General features: G+C 44.3%; 1 protein-coding gene across 1 annotated transcript in view; it reads right to left on the reverse strand.

The window, feature by feature from the left end:
- The window catches only part of Mgat4a (alpha-1,3-mannosyl-glycoprotein 4-beta-N-acetylglucosaminyltransferase A), a 95,170-nt gene that overhangs the window by 45,501 nt on the left and 28,007 nt on the right, over nt 1-21,662 (reverse strand). Inside the window, exons 3-4 of the mRNA XM_036168046.1 lie at nt 5,440-5,607; nt 2,667-2,807 (exon numbers count right to left, since the gene is read on the reverse strand). Of these exons, the coding sequence (XP_036023939.1) occupies nt 2,667-2,807; nt 5,440-5,607 (309 nt within the window). The remainder of the gene's footprint in view (nt 1-2,666; nt 2,808-5,439; nt 5,608-21,662) is intronic.

The following is a 21,662-nucleotide window of genomic DNA, read 5'->3' on the forward strand; positions in this document are numbered from 1 at the left end:
GCTGAAGACACGATGATCCTGACATTATCAAGATCTAGCCGGATCAGAATAGATCTAAGGCAGAAAAAGCCTCCATGGAGAGAATCAGGGCTCAGGTCAAGCATCCCACACGGAGTTCAACTCTGAACAGGAGTCAGTCATTGGGAGGTTAGGAGCAGGGAAGTCACATTTCAGATTCTAAAACTTACTTCCTTTAAGCCAGGAAGAAAAAAAAAAAGGTAGGAACTATCTAAATTTAGCATTCCCAATCTTCAATTACTCAGTCTACCTTCAGTTATAACTAAGCTATATTCTGCTTTTAGCATCCATTGTTAGTTTAGCCTTTCTTGTTTCCTTAAGAGGTGATGATGGGTCAGTTGCTCTTCCCAGCTTTATCTTCTTCTTTCACTGTACATTAGCTGCTGGTATCCTAAGCCCTGGGTGATTTCATTCATACACATTTTAATGACTAAGTACTCATGAATGATGACCCACAGCATTAAACCTAACTTGGAGTTCCCCTCTGAGTCCCAGATTCAACTACCCAACTGCCTCTTTGACATCTCCACTTTAGCATCTCAAAGCTTCCTCACTTGTCCAAATTTAGCACATTCTCTTCTCTTGAATGCCAATGCTGTGAGTTGGAGAGATGGCTCAAAGGTTAATAGCAACTATTGGTTTGCAGAGGATGTGACTCTGGTTCCCACGTTTCCAGAACCCTCATCAAGTGCCTCACAGTGGCCTGTAACTCCAGGGCATCTCACACCTTTGACCTCCCCAGGTACCACACTCACATCCATATATCCCATACAGACACACACACACTGTATAGTTAAAATACAATAAAAATAAATTTTAAAAAACAATGCTGTAGAACATGCTTTATTCTCCCAGATTTCAGGAAACAGTGTGCACCATTTGTCCAGTTATTCCATCTGGAATCTTAGAATTCTCCATGGCCAATCCCTCAAGCCCAGTCTTCTCCTAAGTGCTCAAAAATCATCCAAACACCTCCAAAACCACCTAATGCATGTTCACCCTGTCTCAGGGGGATAGCAAAAAGCCCATTTGTTTGGTTTTTTTTTTTTTAATCTATTTATATTTCATGTGCATTGGTGTTTTGCCTGCATGTATGTCTGTATGAGGGTGTCAGATCCCCTGGAATTGGAGTTACAGATAGTTGTGAGCTGCCATGTGGGTGCTAGGATTTGAACCTGGGTCATCCAGAGGGGAGCCAGTGCTCTTAACCGCTGAACCGTCTCTCCAGCCCCTGATTTTTTTTTCTATTTAATTTATACCATAGCAGAGGAATTGGGACACCAACCCCAGCCATAAAACCTTTGAACTATAATTTGTCCTGCCTGCAAGATGTCCTGGGGTAAAGGTGGCGCAAAACTTGTGTGAGTGGCCAACCAATGGTCCAACTTGAGCCTCATGCCACAAGAGGGAGCTCACCCCGACATTGCCTAGAGGGCCAGGAACCACAGTCTGGACAGTCCAGAGACCTAGGATAGAACCAAATATGACTGGCAAAAAAAAAAAAAAAAAAAAAAAAAAGTCAGTGAAATGATTCCTAATGACATTCTGCTCCACTTGTAGTCCGGAGTCTAGTACAACCGTCATCGGATCGGAGTGGCTATTAGAGGAAGATATTAATGTGAGCTTTTAAAAATAATTAACAATTGATGTTCTAAAGAAAGTAACTAAGAGTGTACTATACATCATGTTAGTGTTTGCATATTCAGCCCCTGAAGAATGCCTGGCCTCAGTAAATATTTCTTTTCTTGAATCAATACAAAAAAAAAAAAAAAAGAGTTCATCTGAACATGCTATTTTAAGGCTCACAGCCTCCATAGGAAGATCGTGTGTTGTTGTAGATCACATATGAAATAGAAAGATGGAAGAACCGAAACAAGAGAGATGCAGAGGTTTATACCAACAGCGCAGATGATGGGAGAAAACAGGGCTGAATCAAACCCCTACAGGACTGTGGGTACAACTCTGTTGAGGGGTGCTGGTCTAGCACTCATGAGGCTCTGGGTTCTAACCCCAGAACTACAAAAAAAGAGAAGCCAACTAAATCAACTTCTCTCAAGTGTTAACACAAGGGCTAGACAGATGGTTCAGCCATGAAGAGCACATGTCACTCTTGCAGAAGACCTGGGTTCTATTCCCAGGGTCACATGGTGGCACACAACCATTTATAATTCCAGTTCCAGGAGACCCGACACCCTCTTCTGACTACCTTCTGAGGGCAGTGCTCCCGGTATCACATCCAAGTGTTATCACATGGGAAGCTAATGAGAGAGGCAATGCTTCGGTCTGTCCAGGGAAAAGCTGGGCACATGTAAGACAAACCCCTTGGCAGGACTGTGAAGAGCCATTAATGCTGGGATAGGAAATAAGGGTGTACCCCCCCATTTTTAAAACAGAAAATTTGCAAAGGTTTAAGCATTCATCTGCCTGAACTACATGTCTACCGAATCCTGTTCTGCTATATGGAGAAGAAATGTCCATATCCTTCAACAAGCAGCTTGGACGGAACCTCAGTTGCTGTGCAGAGATTTAAGAAAAAAAAAAAAAAGAATTTTAATCCTTTGTCCTACTTTGACCTACTAGACCTCTTCCTAGTGGCCAAAATAGCTTGCCAAACCACAGTTCAGGTAAACGGCACACGGTGAACGCACCTCCGGTTCTTCCATTGCCAATCTGCACCGCAGGCTGAAGGCTTCCTTCATTTTGCAATAGATGAGGCAAATGATAATAAATACTTGGCACTTGAAGGGATTTTTTGCTTGTCAACTCCTTTAGTAGCTTTATGGTATTATCTGAAACACAGAAAGACTATTAAGTGGTGGGAACCCCTTAACGTACAGAAGCCTCTGATTTTCTCTCTTAAAAACTAGCTGCGAACATTTTATGTGAATTACAAATAAGCACGCTCTAACTATGTCATCTACATATGAAGTCAACAGCAAACACAAGAACACCTCTGAATGTTCTTTTTGTCTTTTTTTAAGACAGGTTGTTGATATACGTAGCCCAGGCTGGCCTCAAATCTGCTATGAAACCACATTCTTCCATCCCAGGCATGTGCCTCGGTTCCTAACTTTCATTTTCTTTATGCATTAACATTTCACCAAACTTTTATATAGAAATCATATTTCTCTAAAAATTTGAAGTGAAAAAATGTAAACAGCAGCAGTGGAGAATGCTGGGCATGCGTCAATCTTCACGCGGTTTCCGTTTTCATCTGGGGGAACCAGTGAGCCGCTATGTCCATAGACTACGGAGTAAGAACTTCTGTTAGTTACACAATCCTGTTTGTAACGTTCATCAGACTGAAACTTCACCTTCTAAGCAAGGAAGTTAGCAGGACAGACTTGTGGCCACAACACCATTAAAAATATGACAAGAGGGCTGGAGAGGCGGCTCAGCAAGCAGTCCAAAGTACTGGCTGCTGCTCTTCCAGAGGACCAGGGTCCCAGCACCCAGTCCCAGGTCTGACACCTTCCTCTGGCTTCCTTGGGCACGCAGGTGGTACAAGGATATACATGCAGAAGAGAAAAAAAAAAAACCCCACACCAAACTCACATACATCATATCATAGATGGAATTAAAGTTGAATCTCATGTGTAAAGAAATCAGGAAGTTACAATATCCTATTCCCATCCAGCAATCAGCAAAGCTTGAATCATGCTTAAATGTCAGTCATGGGATAATTGTTGTTCTAGATATTGAGCAGAATCAAAGGCCCTAAGGCAGTCTGTCCTGTGACTCAGTCATCTCCTCTTGATGATTTTAGCTTTTATGCATTCAGCAAATACTGAATCGCTTTCTGTCTTGTTCCAGGAATGGTGCCATGTGTTTGAAAATCACCGGTCATCAAACATAATCTAATGAAGACCATAAGGGCTGCCAGAAATGCAACCAATTGATACACAGAAATGTTTCTCACAGAGCTGTGATTTGGAGGAGAAAAAAAAAAAATGACCCAGGAAAACATTCATTTGCTAATTATAGAAGGAAATGCTTAATTTGCTGTGGTTTATGATTAGCATATTAGCTATTAAAGTATTTTAGCCAGTGTGGTGAGTACACAACTCTAATCCTAAGCACTAGAGATGCAGAAACAGGAAGATCACAGTCTGAGGTCAGCCTGGGCGACATAGTGACTTCTTGGTCAGCATGCGCCGGGGAGGGAGATCTTATCCATTAAAATAAAATGTTAATGTAAATGTAATGAAGAATGATGATGTCAGACATTGTGGTGCACGCCTTTAATCCCAGCACTCGGGAGGCAGAGCCAGGCGGATCTCTGTGAGTTTGAGGCCAGCCTGGTCTACATAGCAAGTTCCAAGACAGCCAGAGCTACAGAGAAAGACGTTGTCTCAAACGAACAAATGAAAAATGATAATGTAAAAATGCTTAATAGTATCATTTCAAGAAAATATTTTGTAAAAAATATGAATAAAAAAAAACTAAAAGGAAACAAAAAAATGTTGTTAACAGAAACCATTGAACATAAGGCTTCTGGGTGGTTTCTTTTGAACTGTAGCATTCTGTAATTGTAAATGCTACAGTTACAAAACACACATGTGCCCTCAGGAAGAGAGGGAAAAACACGAAACTTTGAAAACCAGGTCAGGTGTTGATATCAAGATGAAAGGCATCCCTGGCTGGCTCTGTTTAGAGTACATGAAGCTGAATCTAAAATGCCAGTCTGGAAAGAGTGCTGGGGCCGGGCGCTCTGGCATAATCAATGAACAGCAGAGGCAGAAGGCACCGTGGGAGAGAAGCAGTGTTCCTCTGACTGACCGGAAGTCCACAGAGGAGGAGACACTCAGACACTCCCCAGGTAGGCACTATTAGAAGCCAGGTTTGTCCTTCTTACTTATTCCTTCTTCTCAGACAGATGCAAGAGCAAAGACTACTCCAAGCACCTCATAGATTTCCTCAGAGGCCATCTAAGGTCAGACACTGGTTATATCATAAACATGCTGAACTAAAAGTTAAAATCCACTTCTTATTTTTAAAACATTTATTTAGGGGGTGGGGAGTCTGAAGACAATGTGGGAACTGATTTATTCTGGATACCATTTGGGACCTGGGGATTGAACAACAACAACAACAAAAAACCTGTGTGGCTTGGCATCAAGCTTTCTTTAACCACTGAGCCATCTTGCCAGCCCAAAAGTTAACATTTAATCTCATTATGAATGCTTTCAAAAGTCACAGGTTCTTCATTATTACTGATAAAATGTACACAACTGGAACATAACAGTGTTCTGTCTAAATCAATTCAGCAATGAGTAAAAATGTGTTTATAATTCACCAGGATAGCAGATTTTGTGATTTTTCTTTCTGGAAAGGGCAGCACATCCTGGCTGGTAAAGCATTCATGGGACTGTCCAGTCATGCTCCATAACAACTCTTAATCGTCTGCGACTGTCGAAGTACCTGAAAACGTATCCAGTGCAGCCTTACTTCCATTAGTGACCGCTCCTACACGGCGGAACTGCTGGACGATGGTATTCAGCTCAGAGGACCGTTGAGATATCCTATGCTCCGCTATTCGAAGACGCTCTTTTAGAGCAAGAAACTCCCGTTGATAAGCAATTAGTTTTTCTAGAAGCAAAGCAAAAGCAAGAAGAATCATTAGTATGATTTCTCTTTTAGTATACATCTTTAAAAATAATAACAACACACTTCTACAGTCTAAGGTAGTAGGCTAGGCATGGACCCTGGAGGAGAACCTACTACTGCCCTTTTCCTAAACCAGTATAATTTCTAACCATGTTCTAAATGCTTATCCTTCTACCCACAGATGAGTACAGCTCTCCTCATCAAAGAAGCTGCTTCTTGTTTTGGTTTTGTTTTGTTTTGTTTTTTGGATTTTTGGGGTTTTTTTTTGGGGGGGGTGGGCAACAAAAGGAAAACTATTTCAGATCCACAACCTAAGGCTCAGGGGTCAGAAAGAGGGGTCAGAAGGACCGTAACAGCCAGAGGACCAGACAGCCTGCTGCTAATGTCTTCTAGACAAAACAAGGAGGCTTGCACCCATGAAATCTCAATAACATGGCTGTCTAAATGAGACCTAGACAGTGACCACCAGCTGACATGCCAATGTGTATGGGGGAAATTCTGCAAGGCCCCACACCCCTAGATAGCCAACTATAGGCAACCAGTGGCTGGTGAAGGAGAGACAATCAGTTTTCTGCAGGGATGAACACCATGAGAGGATATCCGATCCCAAATGGTCAGCCCTAAGAGCATGTAAGTGGGAGTGCGTGGCGGTTTTGTGCTCACACAGAAGCACTAGGGGAACCAGGAATGTTAAACACACAGGGTTGTCTCTTCAAAGGGAGAGGTGTATAACCTGTTTTCAGCCCAGAAGCTGGAGCAGACTTGGTTAATAGCCTGGTGACCCTCTCTGTGTGGTCAGACCTTATGGAACCCTCCTCTAGACCCTTACCTTGAGCTTGTCTGTCTTGGTGTGTCTGTAACGTGCTATTCTAACCCTCCCTGCTTCTTCTTGACCTTGTTCAAGCAGCTAATCCATAGAACCCATCTTTATGGAAAATGTCACTTGTACTTTACAGACTTTCGAGGTATTCATGTCTTCAGCTTTGTTGTGCACATGGGATTGAGTTAATTATCACTAGGAAGCTTTTTCCAAATGTGTGTGTAAATACACTTAAAATACACTACTTGAGGTCAGACTCTCAAAGTTGGCACCAACACCACCTACTGAGTCATGCTGAACAGAACTGCCTTCTGCCACTCTCAGACCAAGACTCTACTGGCCATCATGGTCAGAGAAGCCTGACCATGTACAGATGAGCAACACTAAGTGGACTCAGCAGGCTGTATAGCCAAACATATAAACATGAATATAACATATGTAACAGAAATAATTGAAGAAGAGATCATGAATTTGAGAGGGAGTTGGAGAAGACATAGGAGCCATTGGAGGAAGGAGGTGGAGAGGTAAAAGAGATATAAAAATAGTACTCAGGTATAAAATTCTCAACAAAAAATCTTAACTAAATTAAAAATAAATTATCTGTACAAATGCTTCTTTTTGAAAAGTCTACTTTTTAAAGAAGTATGCTTCTAAAATAAACAGAACTGCAAGAACAGATACATAATTAAAGTCAATATTTTGCAAGAAAATACTCACTGCCCTAGAATAGGTCCTCACTTGTTGGACTACAGAGCCCCTACTAACTTAGTAACCATAAGAATGTGAGCACTCTCTGGAGCTACACACTACATACTGAAGCCCCGTCTGAAAGAAGAGGAAGAGGAGGAGGGAGAGGAGGAGGAGGAGGAAGAGGAGGAAGAGGGAGAGGAGTCAGCATCACCCACACACCCTGTAAAGCTGGTACTAACCAAACACACACACACACACACACACACACACACACACACACACACGCACGCACGCACCCATCCACCCACCCACCCAAGCCTGCTGTAGGAGGGACAGAAATCAGAAAGTACCATGACCAGGAAAGGCTTTTAAGAAGTTCAGGGTATCGCTGTGTCCTGTCTACTGATGCAGGTGACACAGTTTGATGAAATTCCACACTCTACTTTCCTGGTGTAGGTACTTCTCTGTGAAAATTCTAAAGAAAATAAATGCTAAGAAAGCATTCGTAAATACAAAAGTAGAAAAAGCCGAATGTGGTGTCGGGAGCTAAGGGCCCAGACTCTCAGGAGGCTGAAGCAGGGGCTTCACTGGCGGCCAGGAATCTAAGATCAACCTGGCAACAGAGCAAGACCCCAGCTCAAACACAGAGAACCATGATCAATATGTTATAGCGATTATCACGGGAGACAAGATTTATAAAACTACTGAAACACACTGGTAGCGCAGGGGGGAATAGATATCCCCTCTTCTCTTAAACATGAAGACCCAGGCCTGTAAACCAATTCTTCCCTAAGCCAAATCACAACCTCAAGTCAACACTCTTCAAAACAGCAGCAGGGGAAGGAGGCTTATGGGTATTCTAAAATTCATCTTGAAGAATAACACCTTTTAAAGTATCTAGAAAATAATATGGAGAGCACGGTCTAAGATCAGATCTTATTCTGAGGGTGCAGGAATGAAGTGTGTGGCCCCCGAGTCTGGAGACTATGGACAAGCACATCAGCCCCAGCAACACCCAAACCATAAGAGCAGCCTCATGTTTCCCACCTTGAGACCCAGGCAGTGCCTGCACACATTTGCCACTCGAAAGAACTAGAACTCACTGGAGAAAAATAACTTCAAAGAGATAATATTTAAGGGGCCGGTGGCATAGCTCAGTGGATAAGGAAGGGCACTTGCTTGCTGCTCAAGCCAGGAGACCCAAGTTCAAGTCCCAGAATCCATTTAATGGTGGAAGGAAAGAATCAACTCCACCAAGTTGTCCTTGGGCAAGCTGGCCTGCACACTGCCCACACAAACACACAATAATAAATTTTAAAAAAAAAATGCTTTTGAAAGACAAAATGACAAGACAGTGTCAGAAGGACACAAAGCTACATAAGGGACTCTCATAGCTACACTGGGGCAATTTAAATAACAAAACTAAACTACTGATGGTAATAGATTACAACCCACTGAATAAAATTGGAATCAATGAGTTCGCAGCAACAACAGAGCAGAGCCTCTCAGCTGCGGGGCAGAGCATCTTACAGGAGAATGGCAGCTACTGACCTAGGAGGGGGACCGACAGCTAAGAGCATGGCTATTCTGCAACCATCGCAGCCATACCTGATTCAGGCGACAAACACACACGATGCTCTAACTACCAGGTGCAAGTCTGGTAAGGAATGCGGTGGTTACATCATCTCAAAGTATCTCCCCACCAAGTATTTATTTTACACAGAAACAATTGCTAATTTTAGAGTGGGAAACTTGGCAGACATTTCTTATGTTACGGGAGTGGCCGAAGTTCACATCAGCAGTCACAGGGCCAAGACTAGCACCTCCTGCCGAGATGCACCAAGAGCACACAGGGTTCCTTATTCAGTGTTCCTGTCGAGACCACGTAATCTCAACCTAATCTGAAGGAAACAGCAGGCTCTACGAACCCGAGAAAATGTATGAAACCCATAGCATGTACTTCAAACAATGCGGAAGGTCATGGAAGACAAAGACTATGGAAACACCCAAGACCGAAAGTCGGGAGTCTAGATGACAAAACGCACATCGCAATCCTGGATGGCTCCTGAATGAGATCAAAGGAGACCAAACTGAAATGATATTGGGGTCACTGTCATAAAACACTGATGGGGGGGCAGGGATCAACACCAGCGCTTTTGGAAAATCAGTGTAGAGGGGACCCCTTGGGTCCATGGGCAAAGTCACATAGAGTTTCTGACCTGGGTGCTGTTCCTCTGCTTCTGAATCTACCCTTCCATGGTGAGGAGTTCCCTACATCAGAGCATAGAGCAACATTACATTTTAACCTAGAAAGCCAAGGGCTCTCAAGAAGTTTCTAGAGCAGTCTTAGAATTTTTCTTATATTTCCCAGGAATTTTGTTCAAACTTTAATAAAATTAAAAAAAAAAAAAATCCTCCTCCAAATGGCTGTTATACAATCCCCCATTTTCAACATCTTTAGCAAAATTCCCTGTATTTGGTTTGTTTTCAATCATTTGCATTCTGTGGGGGGTGGGGGGCCATGGCAGGAACCTGGGAGATTGTCTAATCCCCTGGACACCTGAGTCTGCTTACTGTTTTGTTTCCATTAGAGATGGAATCTAAGTGTAAAACTCCAAAACATGAAATTGTTGATGTTTGATCCTTTTGTGAAAATGGCAATTTTCATGTGATTTGACAATCTGAAATAACACTTTTGGACTCACTGTAGGAAAAACCTGATGCATAATATAAATGGACATTATAAATGCACAAAAATAGAATAGAAATTTCAAACTTTTAAGCAATGGAACCTTCTAATTAAGATATGGGGTTTACTACAGAATTTTGTGAATGTTAAAGTTAACAAAAATTACATCCACTTTTTTGGGATTTTTTTTATTTGTTTTGTTTTTTTTTAAAGAGGTTAAGATTTATCAAACTAAAATTCTGTTTGGAAAGAATGCTGATTAACATGCTTTGTTCCTAAATGTAAAAGGAAAAAAAAAAAAAAAAGAGGAAAGTGAAATAATAACCAGAGGAGGGCATGGCTACTCCTAAAGTGTGGAGATTTTTATTGTAGATATCAGGGAGAAAGCAGGCAGAGGGAAGAGGCCAGGCTAAACATGGCCAGCAGACTAAACCAGACCATGGGAGAAGATGGGGAGGGAGAGCAAGAGAGGAGCTGAAGACCAAGAGAGGCAGCCTAGGGGTTTGGGGATTTAGCTCAGTGGTAGAGTGCTTGCCTACCAAGCACAAGGCCCTGGGTTTGGTCCTCAGCTCTGGGGGAAAAAAAAAAAAGAGGCAGCCTGGGCCAGAGACCAGCATCGCCAAAAAAGCTGAGTTATATAGGAACCGGGCTTCGTGAAGGGAAGTGGAAGCCCCGCCTCACCGAGAGAGAGAGAGAGAGAGAGAGAGAGAGAGAGAGAGAGAGAGAGAGAGAGAGAGATGGGGGGGGGGGGGGGGGAGAGGGAGGGAGGGGGAGAGAGGGGGAGGGAGGGAGGTTGACTGATTAAGGCAGGGGTGGGGTGAGAAGTACTAGAAGGAACTTCAGGTACTGGATGAGACTTGTACTGGGTTTGATTCCTAACAGTCCCTCTGTCCTTTAGTGTTACCTTACACTCTTAACAGAGGGAAAAAATACTTTTACACACACACACACACACACACACACACACACACACACACACACGAGCAACTCAGTAACACCATTCTACAGCTTACAGACTTACTTTTCAGGAACCCACTATCTTTGAAAGGTATGTTTTACTTTATTTATTAAAAAAAAAAAAAAAATCCCTCACATCGGTTGTTCTTATACAACCAACTTAAAACTGAAAGCTAAGACAGACTTTGGAAGAAATTGGAGGCCATTTCCCACTTACAAAGCTCTAAACTATGCTAAGAGAAGGGGATGGAGTACAGGGAGAAGGAAGAGAGGAGGAAAAGAAGAGCGGGAGGGGAGGGAAGAACAAAGGAACCAGGATTCTAAAGGCAACTGGAGGGCCCAAACCCAGTGTAAGCAGGACCCCAAACAACGCAAGCGGGAGAATCCATGAGTGCCTAACAGGCCCTTGGAAGCTGCTCTTTCTAAGGACTCTTCACTCAGGCCCACAGATCAAGGAGGAAGATGAAAACCTGACTCCTCTACCCTCACTCTGGGTCTGTCTAGCCTAGGTGTGTCAAACACTTAAGGAAGGTCTGCCTAAGAACCAGGAGTGCCTAAACTATCCCCTTTCTCTTCCATATTGTAGGCACAAAGATAAAAGTCACTGTCCTAAACCTGTGGCCACTTTGGATTCCAGGAACTGCACACCTGGCAAAAGCCAGCCAAGGGTCATTATCCAAACAGCAAGACCACACCCTGGAGCAAGAGTAAATTTACAAAAACCAGACTGGTCTGATCTAATCAATAACAGTAACTAACAACTACAGACACCCTGCAGGACCAGATCTGCAGCGATCAGAGTTCATCTTGACCAGAACTGAGTAACTGTAAATGCTCTAGCTCCCAGCCCAACCCTTCTCTATTTAAACATAAAGCCCGCGTCAGGACCATAAAGATGACCTTGGGGTCCTTGGGCCCCTTGATCTCTTTCTCTTCCCAATTCGGGCACTCATGATATTTCTGTTTCTACTTTTTGCCCTTCCTCATCTCTTTTCCTGGAATGACTAGTAGCCAAGCTTAGGCTGGCAGAGCTGCGGAAGGCCTGACTTTTGCCCTTAAAAGTTCAGTTACAAACAGACAATCCCAACCTAGAACAGACAGGCAATGGTTATAAACAAAACCAGGTGTCTCTTTCCCAACTTTAACCTCCCAGTAAGACAGCTGGAGGGGTTGTTAAAACCAGAAATGCAGATTGTGTAGGTGAAAGGTGAGGCCTGAAACCTGCTGACTTTCTTGGAAGAGGCCAATACTGTCCTCAGCATATGGACTCAAGAAGCCCAGAGTTTAAGGAGTTCTCTCCCCAAGCTCTTTATCTCTTTCCAGTTACCCACAAGCTAGGGGACCCACAAACAGAAACTGACTAAACTGTTCAGGGCCACAAAGCACAGACTGCAGAGAGGGCTGCTCTCAAAGTAACTGGCACACATCTATTCCAAGGGTGTCTTCCGAGGGTTCTGCAGAATTACCCTGGAGGACGCATCACATAAATAGAGACTCTGAAGACTCGTCCATGCTCACAAGGAAAAATGGAGCTCGTGAGTGCATGCAATTCAGACACTTTTTAAACTTACACAATAAGATGAACTCATTTCTGATTCCTCTAGACTCACAGAACAAGATCCTTATGTGTTGTGGAATATTAGTTGAAGATGTGTTACATCAGTTTATGCTGTGGAACATTTGTTTAATGATGCAAAGATGTGTTGCATTCTTTTATGCTGCATTTATTTAACTCTGTGAAGCTGTGTTTGCCTATCTAAACACCTGATTGGTCTAATAAAGAGCTGAATAAGCTGAAAGCCAGGCAGGAGAGAAAAATAGGTGGGGCTGGCAGGCAGAGAGAGGAGAGGAGGGAGAAAAGGGAGAGGAAGATGACAGGCACCAGCCACCCAGCAACACAGCCAGACCCGACATAGAAAAAGGAAAAAGTCCAGAGGCCAAAGGTAGACATGATAACTTAAGAAAAGCTGGCTAGCAACAAGCCAAGCTAAGGCCAGGCACTCATAAGTAAAACTAAGTCTCTGTGTGATTATTTGGGAGCAGGGTGGTAGGCCCCCAAAGAGTAAAGAATGAATAAAAAAAAATAAATAAAAAATAAAATAAAATAAAAAAACCAACTACACTTATTGGTGGGTGACCAGAAAGCTCTGGAACACAACTGCTGTTTCTCTCCATCATCCCTTAGGCAGCAAAATCGTTAACAGAATGACTCCAGACAGCGTCCAGGTATAAGCTTGGTAAGTGGCCGAACAGAAACAACTAATGCTGCTGCAGAGAGCTACAAGGCTTAATTCCTCAGAAATACACTCTTAATCTAAACAGATCTGCTCCTTTTCCTTAGGGAAGGAGCAATATCTTTTTGTAATTTCATTATAAAGACCTAAATTCCATTATCACAGCAAAATGAGGGGAAACGGTTGCATAACTTAGAAGGGTACTCATTTTAGTAGACTTAGCTTCTAGAAACAGAAAAACAAGTTAGAAGAAGAAACATTGACAGTGTGAGGCTGGAGAGGTGACTAGCTGGTTAAGAGCACAGAGATCACGGGTTCAATTCCAGGCACCCACATAATGGCCCACAACCATCCGTAAGGCCAGTCTTAGGGAATCCAATGCCCTCTCCTGGCCTCCGTAGGCACTGCACACACACGGCGCACTGACACACAAGTTACCCCCCCCACCACCACACACACACACACACACACACACACACACACACACTAAAAATAAAGGTTAAAAAAACTTTTTATTTAACATTGAGAGTGACTTTGTGGTCAGTCTTGCTCTTCAAAATTCAGTAGCCATGAAAAACGTGGGGTGAAAGTTAGCAGGGATTTATGAACATCTCTCCTCAACTAGTACTTAAACTTACTTGCATGCATTGTTTCCTATAAATGGTTTTTATTCCTAAAGAAAAATAAAACACATTTTGTATTCCCAAAAGTCTTGTGCTCTCCTGTGAAGAATTATCCAAGGCAGAGCATTCCATTTTACATTAGAAGAGTAGTTCTCAACCTTCCTAACACTGAGACCCTTTAACACAGATCCTCATGTTGTAGTCACCCCCAATCATAAAATTATTTTGTTGCTACTTCACATCTGTAATTGTGCTACTGTTATGAATCATAATGTAAATATCTGCTATGAACCCTCCCCCAAAGGGTCTTGACCCACAGGTTGAGAACCACTGCATTAGAACTGTCTTAATCTAAAGAGCCAAACACAACTAACCACCTCTAGTTTGTTTTCTGTTGCTGTGAGGGGTGGGGGACACTAAAAGCAAGTAGGGGAGGAAAGGGTTTTATTTGGCTTATAGGTTACAGTCCCTCGTCCAGGGAAGTTGAGGCGGTAACATGGAGGTAGGAACTAGAGCAGAGATCACGAGGGATGCTGCTTAGCCTGCAGCTCACTGCTTTGAGTCCCCTGCTCCTACTCAACCTGTTTTCTTCTACATCCAGGGACACCCTGCCCAGGGGTGGCACCACCCACTGCAATCAGCAGTCAAGGAAATGCACCACAGACACGTTCCATGGGCCAACCGGATGGAGGCCATTTAATTCCCAGGTGTGCCAAGTTGACAAGACTACCCAGCACAGTCCCTGACACACACAGCACTGTCTTGTGCACCCTAGGAAGGTATGGCTGTTCTTTTATGTTCTCCTTACACATTAATTTCCATCTTCTACTAACAGTCTTCTGTTATATTTATTTACTAAGTAACTCAGGCGGGCCTTGAACTCACAATCCCCCTGCCTCAGCTTCTGAGTGAATGGCTAGAATTACAGGTGTGTGCCAACACAGGAGCAGGCTCCCCATGCTTTCCTTCTCTTAGGACTTTCTCCCATCAGATAGCCGTTGTTATTGTAGTTCTGGGGGTTGAATTCAGGACTTTGGGCACACTAGGTAAGTGCTCTCCTACCAAGCTACAGCCCCAGGTTCATTGGAACGGTTGGCTTGCCAGCCCCTGATCACCACATTATAGTAGGTTTTCCAAAACCAAGCAGGCTGAAGGCCCCTCATCTTCACCAGGGGCAGGCTACAGATGCTCTGCTGTCCTATGGATCAGTCCCCAGGAAAATACCAAAGGCCTCAGACTAAGAAGGGACACACAAATAAGTATCAGGCAGAGACAACTGTGACAGCCCAAGCTGTGAGCTACTCCCAAGAGGCAGCTGCAGATACAAGCCTGTCTGTCATGCTAGCTGGGTGAGGGTACAGGCCACCTGTACTTCACTCCACTCCAGTCCCTTGAATGTCTTTCAGGAAGTCCCCACTGTCCACCTGGCCACGCTTTGTGCTTCACGTTGTTTTGAAAACTTTTGTGGTTGTTTTTGTTAAAACACTAATATTTCCTGGCTTTTAGTCATTCTCTGAGGTCTTCCTAAGAATAAAGGGAAAAGACTGTTTTCTGAGACAGGTTTTCTCTGTGTAACAGCCCTGGCTGTCCTAGAACTCAATTTGTAGATCAGGATGGCCTTGAATTCACAGAGATCTGCCTGCTTCTACCTTCTGAATGCTGGGATTAAAGGCATGCACCACCACTGCTGGCTTAAGAAAATATCCTTAAAGGATAAAACTCAGTTTATCTGATTACCATTTGAGTTCGCCAGACTATAAATCCAAGATACTGCAATAGGCTCTAAGAAGACCTGGTGATGATCCTCAGCATCCTGGGGTTCCCAGCCCAGCACAAGCCCCTCACCTTGAGCATGGGAAGGAAAGGGTTTTCTCTTTCTCATGAACGGAATGCATGATCAAGCAGATGGACGGGTGTCAATTCTGGGATAATAAATGAGACTGTCTTGCTAGCGAATGCTCTTTATAAAGACCCCCAGCCATCTCCTCCCTAAGCTGGCTTACAAGCAGCAAAAAGCTGGACTGCAAGGCTATGTAACAGAGCTCAGAGCTACCTCCAGCCAACATCTAAAGGGAGGCTTGGCCCTTCATTCCCACAGCCACAAAGAGTGAATGCAGACAACAACCTCAAAGAATCTGGACACAGATTCTTCCGCAGTCAAGCCTCAAGATAGTGCAGGCAGATGACATCTTCAGTACAGATTTCTGAGACCCTATGTGGAGGGTTCCAGAGAGAATCCTGGTCCACATACACCATGAGATCATAAAGTGAATGTCATTCATAACCACAAGAGCTGCGGTAATTGTGACTTATAACACATCAACAGACTATTACGCATATATTATGAAGTTGTCCATAAAGACATAGTCTCAGAATATGAATTTTCAGTTGAAGAATCTTCCCAAGATCACGACATCTGTAATAGACACACTTCCTATACTTGGCTATGTACCGTAAAAAGCCTGGTGTCACAAACACACACACTTCTCTGGGAAGCAGGGGGCATAAAGGGTAAAGTCCGTGAAACCCAAGAAACAACAGAATGATGTCTCTGAATTTCTCTTTACCTCTCGCCTGTTCTAGACGGGGCTTAGAAAAGTCAGCAACCTGGAGGCACCAGCGGCTGCACATATAAAAGCAACAAGGAAGTCCACCAGGCTGGAGAGATGGTTCAGCAGTTGAAAGTTTGCTGCTCCTCAAAGGACCAGAGTTCAGTTCCCAGCATCCACGTCAGGTGGCTCACAAAGACCTATAGCTCCAGCTCCAAGGGCCAGATACCCTCCTTCTGGCCTCTGCTGGTTCCATGTACAAGGGAGGGGAGGGGAAGGGAGGGGAAGGGAGGGAGGGGAGGGAAAGGAAGGGATGGGATGGATATTGTACTCACTGCAGCCTAAGGACTATGGATGAGGCGACCAAGCCATACGAGAAGCTTCCAGATGAATACTATTATTCTCCAGTCACACACACCTCAAGAAAAGCCCTGATCCCGTCCCCACACACTGTCAGCCATAGCCAAGTCTAAACCACCACTCTTCCAACTATCACAAGATCTTGGTCATATGAACACACATGATGGATTTTATACAACTGAGTGTCTAGGGCTTTCACCCTACTCCAGCAGTAATATCCCCAAAATGAGGGGTCAGTGGAGACCACAGAAGGACAACAAGCATTTCTCCTTCCAGTCAGGGAGTGTCCACAGAGGCCTTCTGGGGACATGCCCACTCACCTGCATTGGAGTCCCTCCCTGATGAGAATCAGAAGTCGCGTGGGGATCCTAGACTTCATATCCACTTCTCTACCTGGCAGTAAGGAACCTGGGTACAGCTCTCAGAAATTCCTCAGATCTCATACATCTGGGGCTGGATGCTCTGTCACCTTTCTCCTCCACACCTCAATGTTAGGTCTCAAATCCAACAAGCGACTAACCAAGGTGCTTGTTAACATATCAAAACGGACTCTGGCCACCAGATTCTCCCAGCATCCCTCAGACCCTACCTGTCACAGGGTTCTCCTGCCTGGCATACCCTACCCACTACCCTAATCTCTCCCAGCCCAGGAACAAGGCTGGGCTGCCCTTCCCCAAGCAGCTCTTCCCTATTCAATCTAGCCCTTTTGGCTACTCCGGTCCTTTCGTTGCCCCTTTTGGCCTCCTGGTTCCCTTGCACTCCCTCTCCCTCCCCCCCTCACATGGCCCAGCTCAGTCTTCTGGTCATGTCCACTCTGGACTCTTCCAGATGCCTCTGGCTGTTTCCTCCCTCCTCTCTACACTAAACCTTCTCCTCCACCACATCTAGGAGCAGCCATGTCCTCCTTATTTCTTCTTTTCAGTCACCTAGCAGCCCCATCCATTTGCCTCTTTGACTCCTCAACCTTCAGTCTTCACAGACTCAGAATCCCACTCCAGCTGCTGACTGGATGCTCTGCCACCTTTCTCCTCCGCAACGATGCCTCCACAAACCCTTAAAGGTCTCCAGCTTAAGTCTCTGAAGAAGATCTCAGTGTTATCTGAGATCATTGCTTGCTACAACATGACTCAGAATTCTCCAAACACACTGAACAGCTAGAGCACAGGACCACCCTCCCAGCCAAACTGCCGCCATCTTCAGTTCTGTTGGGCCTGATCCCAAAAGATCATCACACTTGGCCTGCTGACTGTTGACTGTGGTGGTATTTTATTTGTGCTGAAATGTGATATCTTATTTGTATGTTAATAAAGTTTGCCTGGAGATCAGAAGTCATAGCCATAAATAGAAGTCAGGCGATGGTAGCACATGCCCTTAATCCCGAATACATGGCAGGCATCCCAGTACCAACCATAGAGACCTGGAGGTCTGTATAGACAGGCAGTGACGAGGAAGTGATGGGCTGGGCTTAGAGCCAATGAGAAGGCAATAAAAGTGCAGGTTAGACAGGAAGAAGCTCTCTCTTGGGAAGCTACATTGAGGTGGTGAGCTAAGGTTAGTTGGCGGCTAGTGCTCTGATCTCTATGGCTTGCGCCTCTGTATTTGGCTCTGTGTTTCTTATTTAATAAGACTGTTTAGAAATTTGTCTACAGTTGACCTTCCCTCAAAATGGGGGGGGGGCAGGGAGGGTCATGAGCCTATCACCTAGTATCTAGCCACACCCCTCCCAGAAGTATGCAATTCTGCCCTGATTTCACCAGGTCTTGGGGGAGAGAGGGCTAGAGAGTATAGGTGGGGAAGGATGAGGAGAGGGTGCTGTAGCTACACAATGGGGAAGCCATCCTCCAGTGTGGCTGCTTTAATCTCACCCATGCTCTTGCTCATAACCCCTTACCCACAGTTCTGTACAGAAGCCTAATACACTCATTAGATCCCATTAGAACTGTTCCTCTGTTAGGGTCTTAGAAGGAGGGGTGTATGTTGTTTATGTCTCCCCGAGGAAGGCACCTTACCAACAGCATCCTGCCCTTAGTTCAGCCAACTGCCTTCCAGCCTCACCCTTCTCCCTTCACTTCCTAAAATTCTACCTCCAGGCCTCCTGGCAGATCATGGAACCTAGGGGTACACCTTGGGAACTCCTGCTGACAGCACCTCATAGTTGAGTAGGGAAAAGAGCTAGGTCTAATGATATAGTAACCTAGGTACAAAGTAGCTAGACAGAGCAATGGTCGTGAAGAGCCTCACAGCCAGGCAGAGCTGTCTCAGCAAAGGGAAAAAGCATCAGGAGCCGGAATCTAGAGGAAGCCAGGTGCAGCCTGCAAGAGCTGAACGTGGTGGGATTGTATGGGACACACCTAATGCCTCCAGCAATGAGTTTAGACAGTACAAGCAAAGGGCTGCAAGTCCATTAGAGATTCAATGCCCAAGGCTGTTGGGGGAGAGGGGAGAGAAGCAAATAATGATAGTAATAACAATTAATAATCATAATAAAGCCAGTGTTTAGTTAGACCACACAGCTTACAGAAACAGCTTAGGCACAGGAAGCTGCTCATTTAAAGCTACACATCAGTTTCCAGATGTCTGCCAGGGGCTAGCCACGCAGGTGGGCCTTTCTGATAAGTCCCATGCACTCTTTTCTGGACAGCAAGAATCCCACTTGAGTATTGCTTCACTCACCCCCAAATAGCAACACAGGCAGATCATTTTAAATTTCCTTAACTATGAGAAAGTGATCAAGAGAGACATACATAACTCAGGGTTTGCTAAAGCACTAACTTCGCATGCATGAGGCCCCAGGTTCAATCCCCAATCTTTGCTAATGAGAGAAACCAATAAATTACAGAGAATTCGTTTGAATCAATATTACATAGGTGAACTAATTATGATAATTTTATTACTAAAATATCATGCACCCAGTAAAATTCATGACATGGGAAGCATCTGTGCCACAGTAAACAATAAAAATAAGCTATGTATTGTGCCCGGTATGATGGCAATTTTACTTTAAAGATGATACAGGGCAGGCAAGATGGCTCACTGGGTAAAGGTGCTTGCCACCAAGCCTGATGACCTAAGTTCAATTCCCAAGACCCACATGATGGAAGGAAAGAGCCAATTCCTATAGGTTGTCTTCTGACCTCCATACACACACTGTGGCATATATACACATACACACAGAATAAGTAAACTTTTTTTAATTTAAAAAGAAAATACACAGGTCTATGTTATTACAGTTTTTTTGATGTGTGGATTGTATGTTTGTGTGGAAGCTGGAGATCAATGCTGGGTGCCTTCCTCTATTGCCCTTTACCTTATAAAAACAGGGTCTCGCCGGGCAGTGGTGGCGCAAGCCTGTAATCCCAGCACTTGAGAAGCAGAGGCAGGTGGATCTCTGTGAGTTCGAGGCCAGCCTGGCCTACAAAGCGAGTTCCAGGAAAGGCGCAAAGCTACAGAGAAACCCTGTCTCGGCGGGGAAAAAAAAAAAAAAAACAGGGTCTCTCGCCAAACACAGAGCTCAACACTGTGGCTAGACTGGCTGGTTGGTCTTAAGCCCTCAGGAGCCTTCTGGCCCTCCCCCAGGATTACAGACCAGTTTGACCACACCCAGTTTTTTGCAAAGGTACTCGGGGAAAACTCACGTCCTCGTGTTTATGTAGCAAAGACTTTACCCACACAGCTATCACCCCAGCCTATAGTGCTCACACTTTTGCTCTCAAAATAACTAGTGAACCCCCAAGACCTTTAATGTGTATTATACCATTTATATTAGAAATTAAAATTAATGTTAAGATCTAGCACATATTAGAACAAATAACATATTATAAAGTAACAACATTAAAAAAGCAAACAGCACAGCCGGACATGATGATACATACGTGCCTGTAGCCCCATCCATGGGGGGCTCACACAGAAGGATTATGAGTCTGAGAGTAGCCTGAGCTACACAGTGATACCCTTTCTCAATAACACAGAACAACAACAACAAAAATGAAGAGTGACACGCTTTAACAACTCTTATTCATGCCTGCCTTAACAGAAAACAGCTAAACCCCCATAACTACTTCCACTACCTTTTTCCGAGTGAAATAAGCAAACCACCTCTCTCAATGCTATTATGAATATAATCTTATATTCACGAGTCTCCCAGTATTATTAGGAAGTAATCTTATACTCATGAGGCTCCTGAACACGGCTAGAGGTTCTGGCTCCTTCTAGATGACACTTTGAGAGCCACTAGACTAGAAAAATGAAAGCTAAAATTCCGTAAGGGACGCAGACTCCCCTCGCTGGCTCTTTAAATCCCCACGCATTTGCATCCTATTAAGCAAGAGTGGCCAGTCCTTCCTCCTGGTGTTTATGTGTGCTCTCCCACTAAGGTTGAAGGGGACAATGCACTTTTATCCAGACATTCATCATCCAGTGGGTCTACAGCTGGACAATTACTCCTATCTCCAAGATCTAATTGGCAGTCTTTCTGAAGTAGCACCAAAAAAGTCAGTTAGCTAATGTTCTGTAATAACCCAATGTTCTCAATTTAGTCTCCTCTAATATGTCAGCCATGAATAATTTCCTTTCAGAGTTAAGAATACATCCAGCGTGGATTCCAGACAACCTCGAGCACAGCACAAGCCTAAACAGCTTTCCAACCTGGAAAAATTCGATTAGGAGCCTGTTGTAGGAAATGGCTGCCAGCCAACTAAGCTGAAGAGAAAATAACGCCATTCCCAGTCCAAGGGACCCAACTGTCAACGTTAATACATAAACAAGAGGGGCTGCTGGCCAACTTGGCAGAGGTAAGGTCCATACTCCAGCCCCTCTTTAGGGCTTGTTTTAAAAGCAGGTCCTTATTTATAATGCCTAAGGAGCATTTTTACTTAAGAGGGGCAGCGTGGCAAAAGCCCCAGTGAACCATGACTTCATCTGCAGTTTTTTCTGAGCTGTGGAACCGATCCTGGGGGTGACGGCCCCTACAAAGGCTATACATCACAGCACCTGATGAGATGGGGGTGCCTGGCTTCTGGCATAAAGGTGTGGAGGCCCACACATCCTCTCCCCAAGAAAGCAACTGAAGGGCTGGTTAAGAGTCAAAAACATCCATTTTAGTAACTCTGGAAATAA

Source organism: Onychomys torridus, chromosome 18, assembly GCF_903995425.1.
Source record: "Onychomys torridus chromosome 18, mOncTor1.1, whole genome shotgun sequence".
Lineage (NCBI taxonomy): Eukaryota > Metazoa > Chordata > Mammalia > Rodentia > Cricetidae > Onychomys > Onychomys torridus.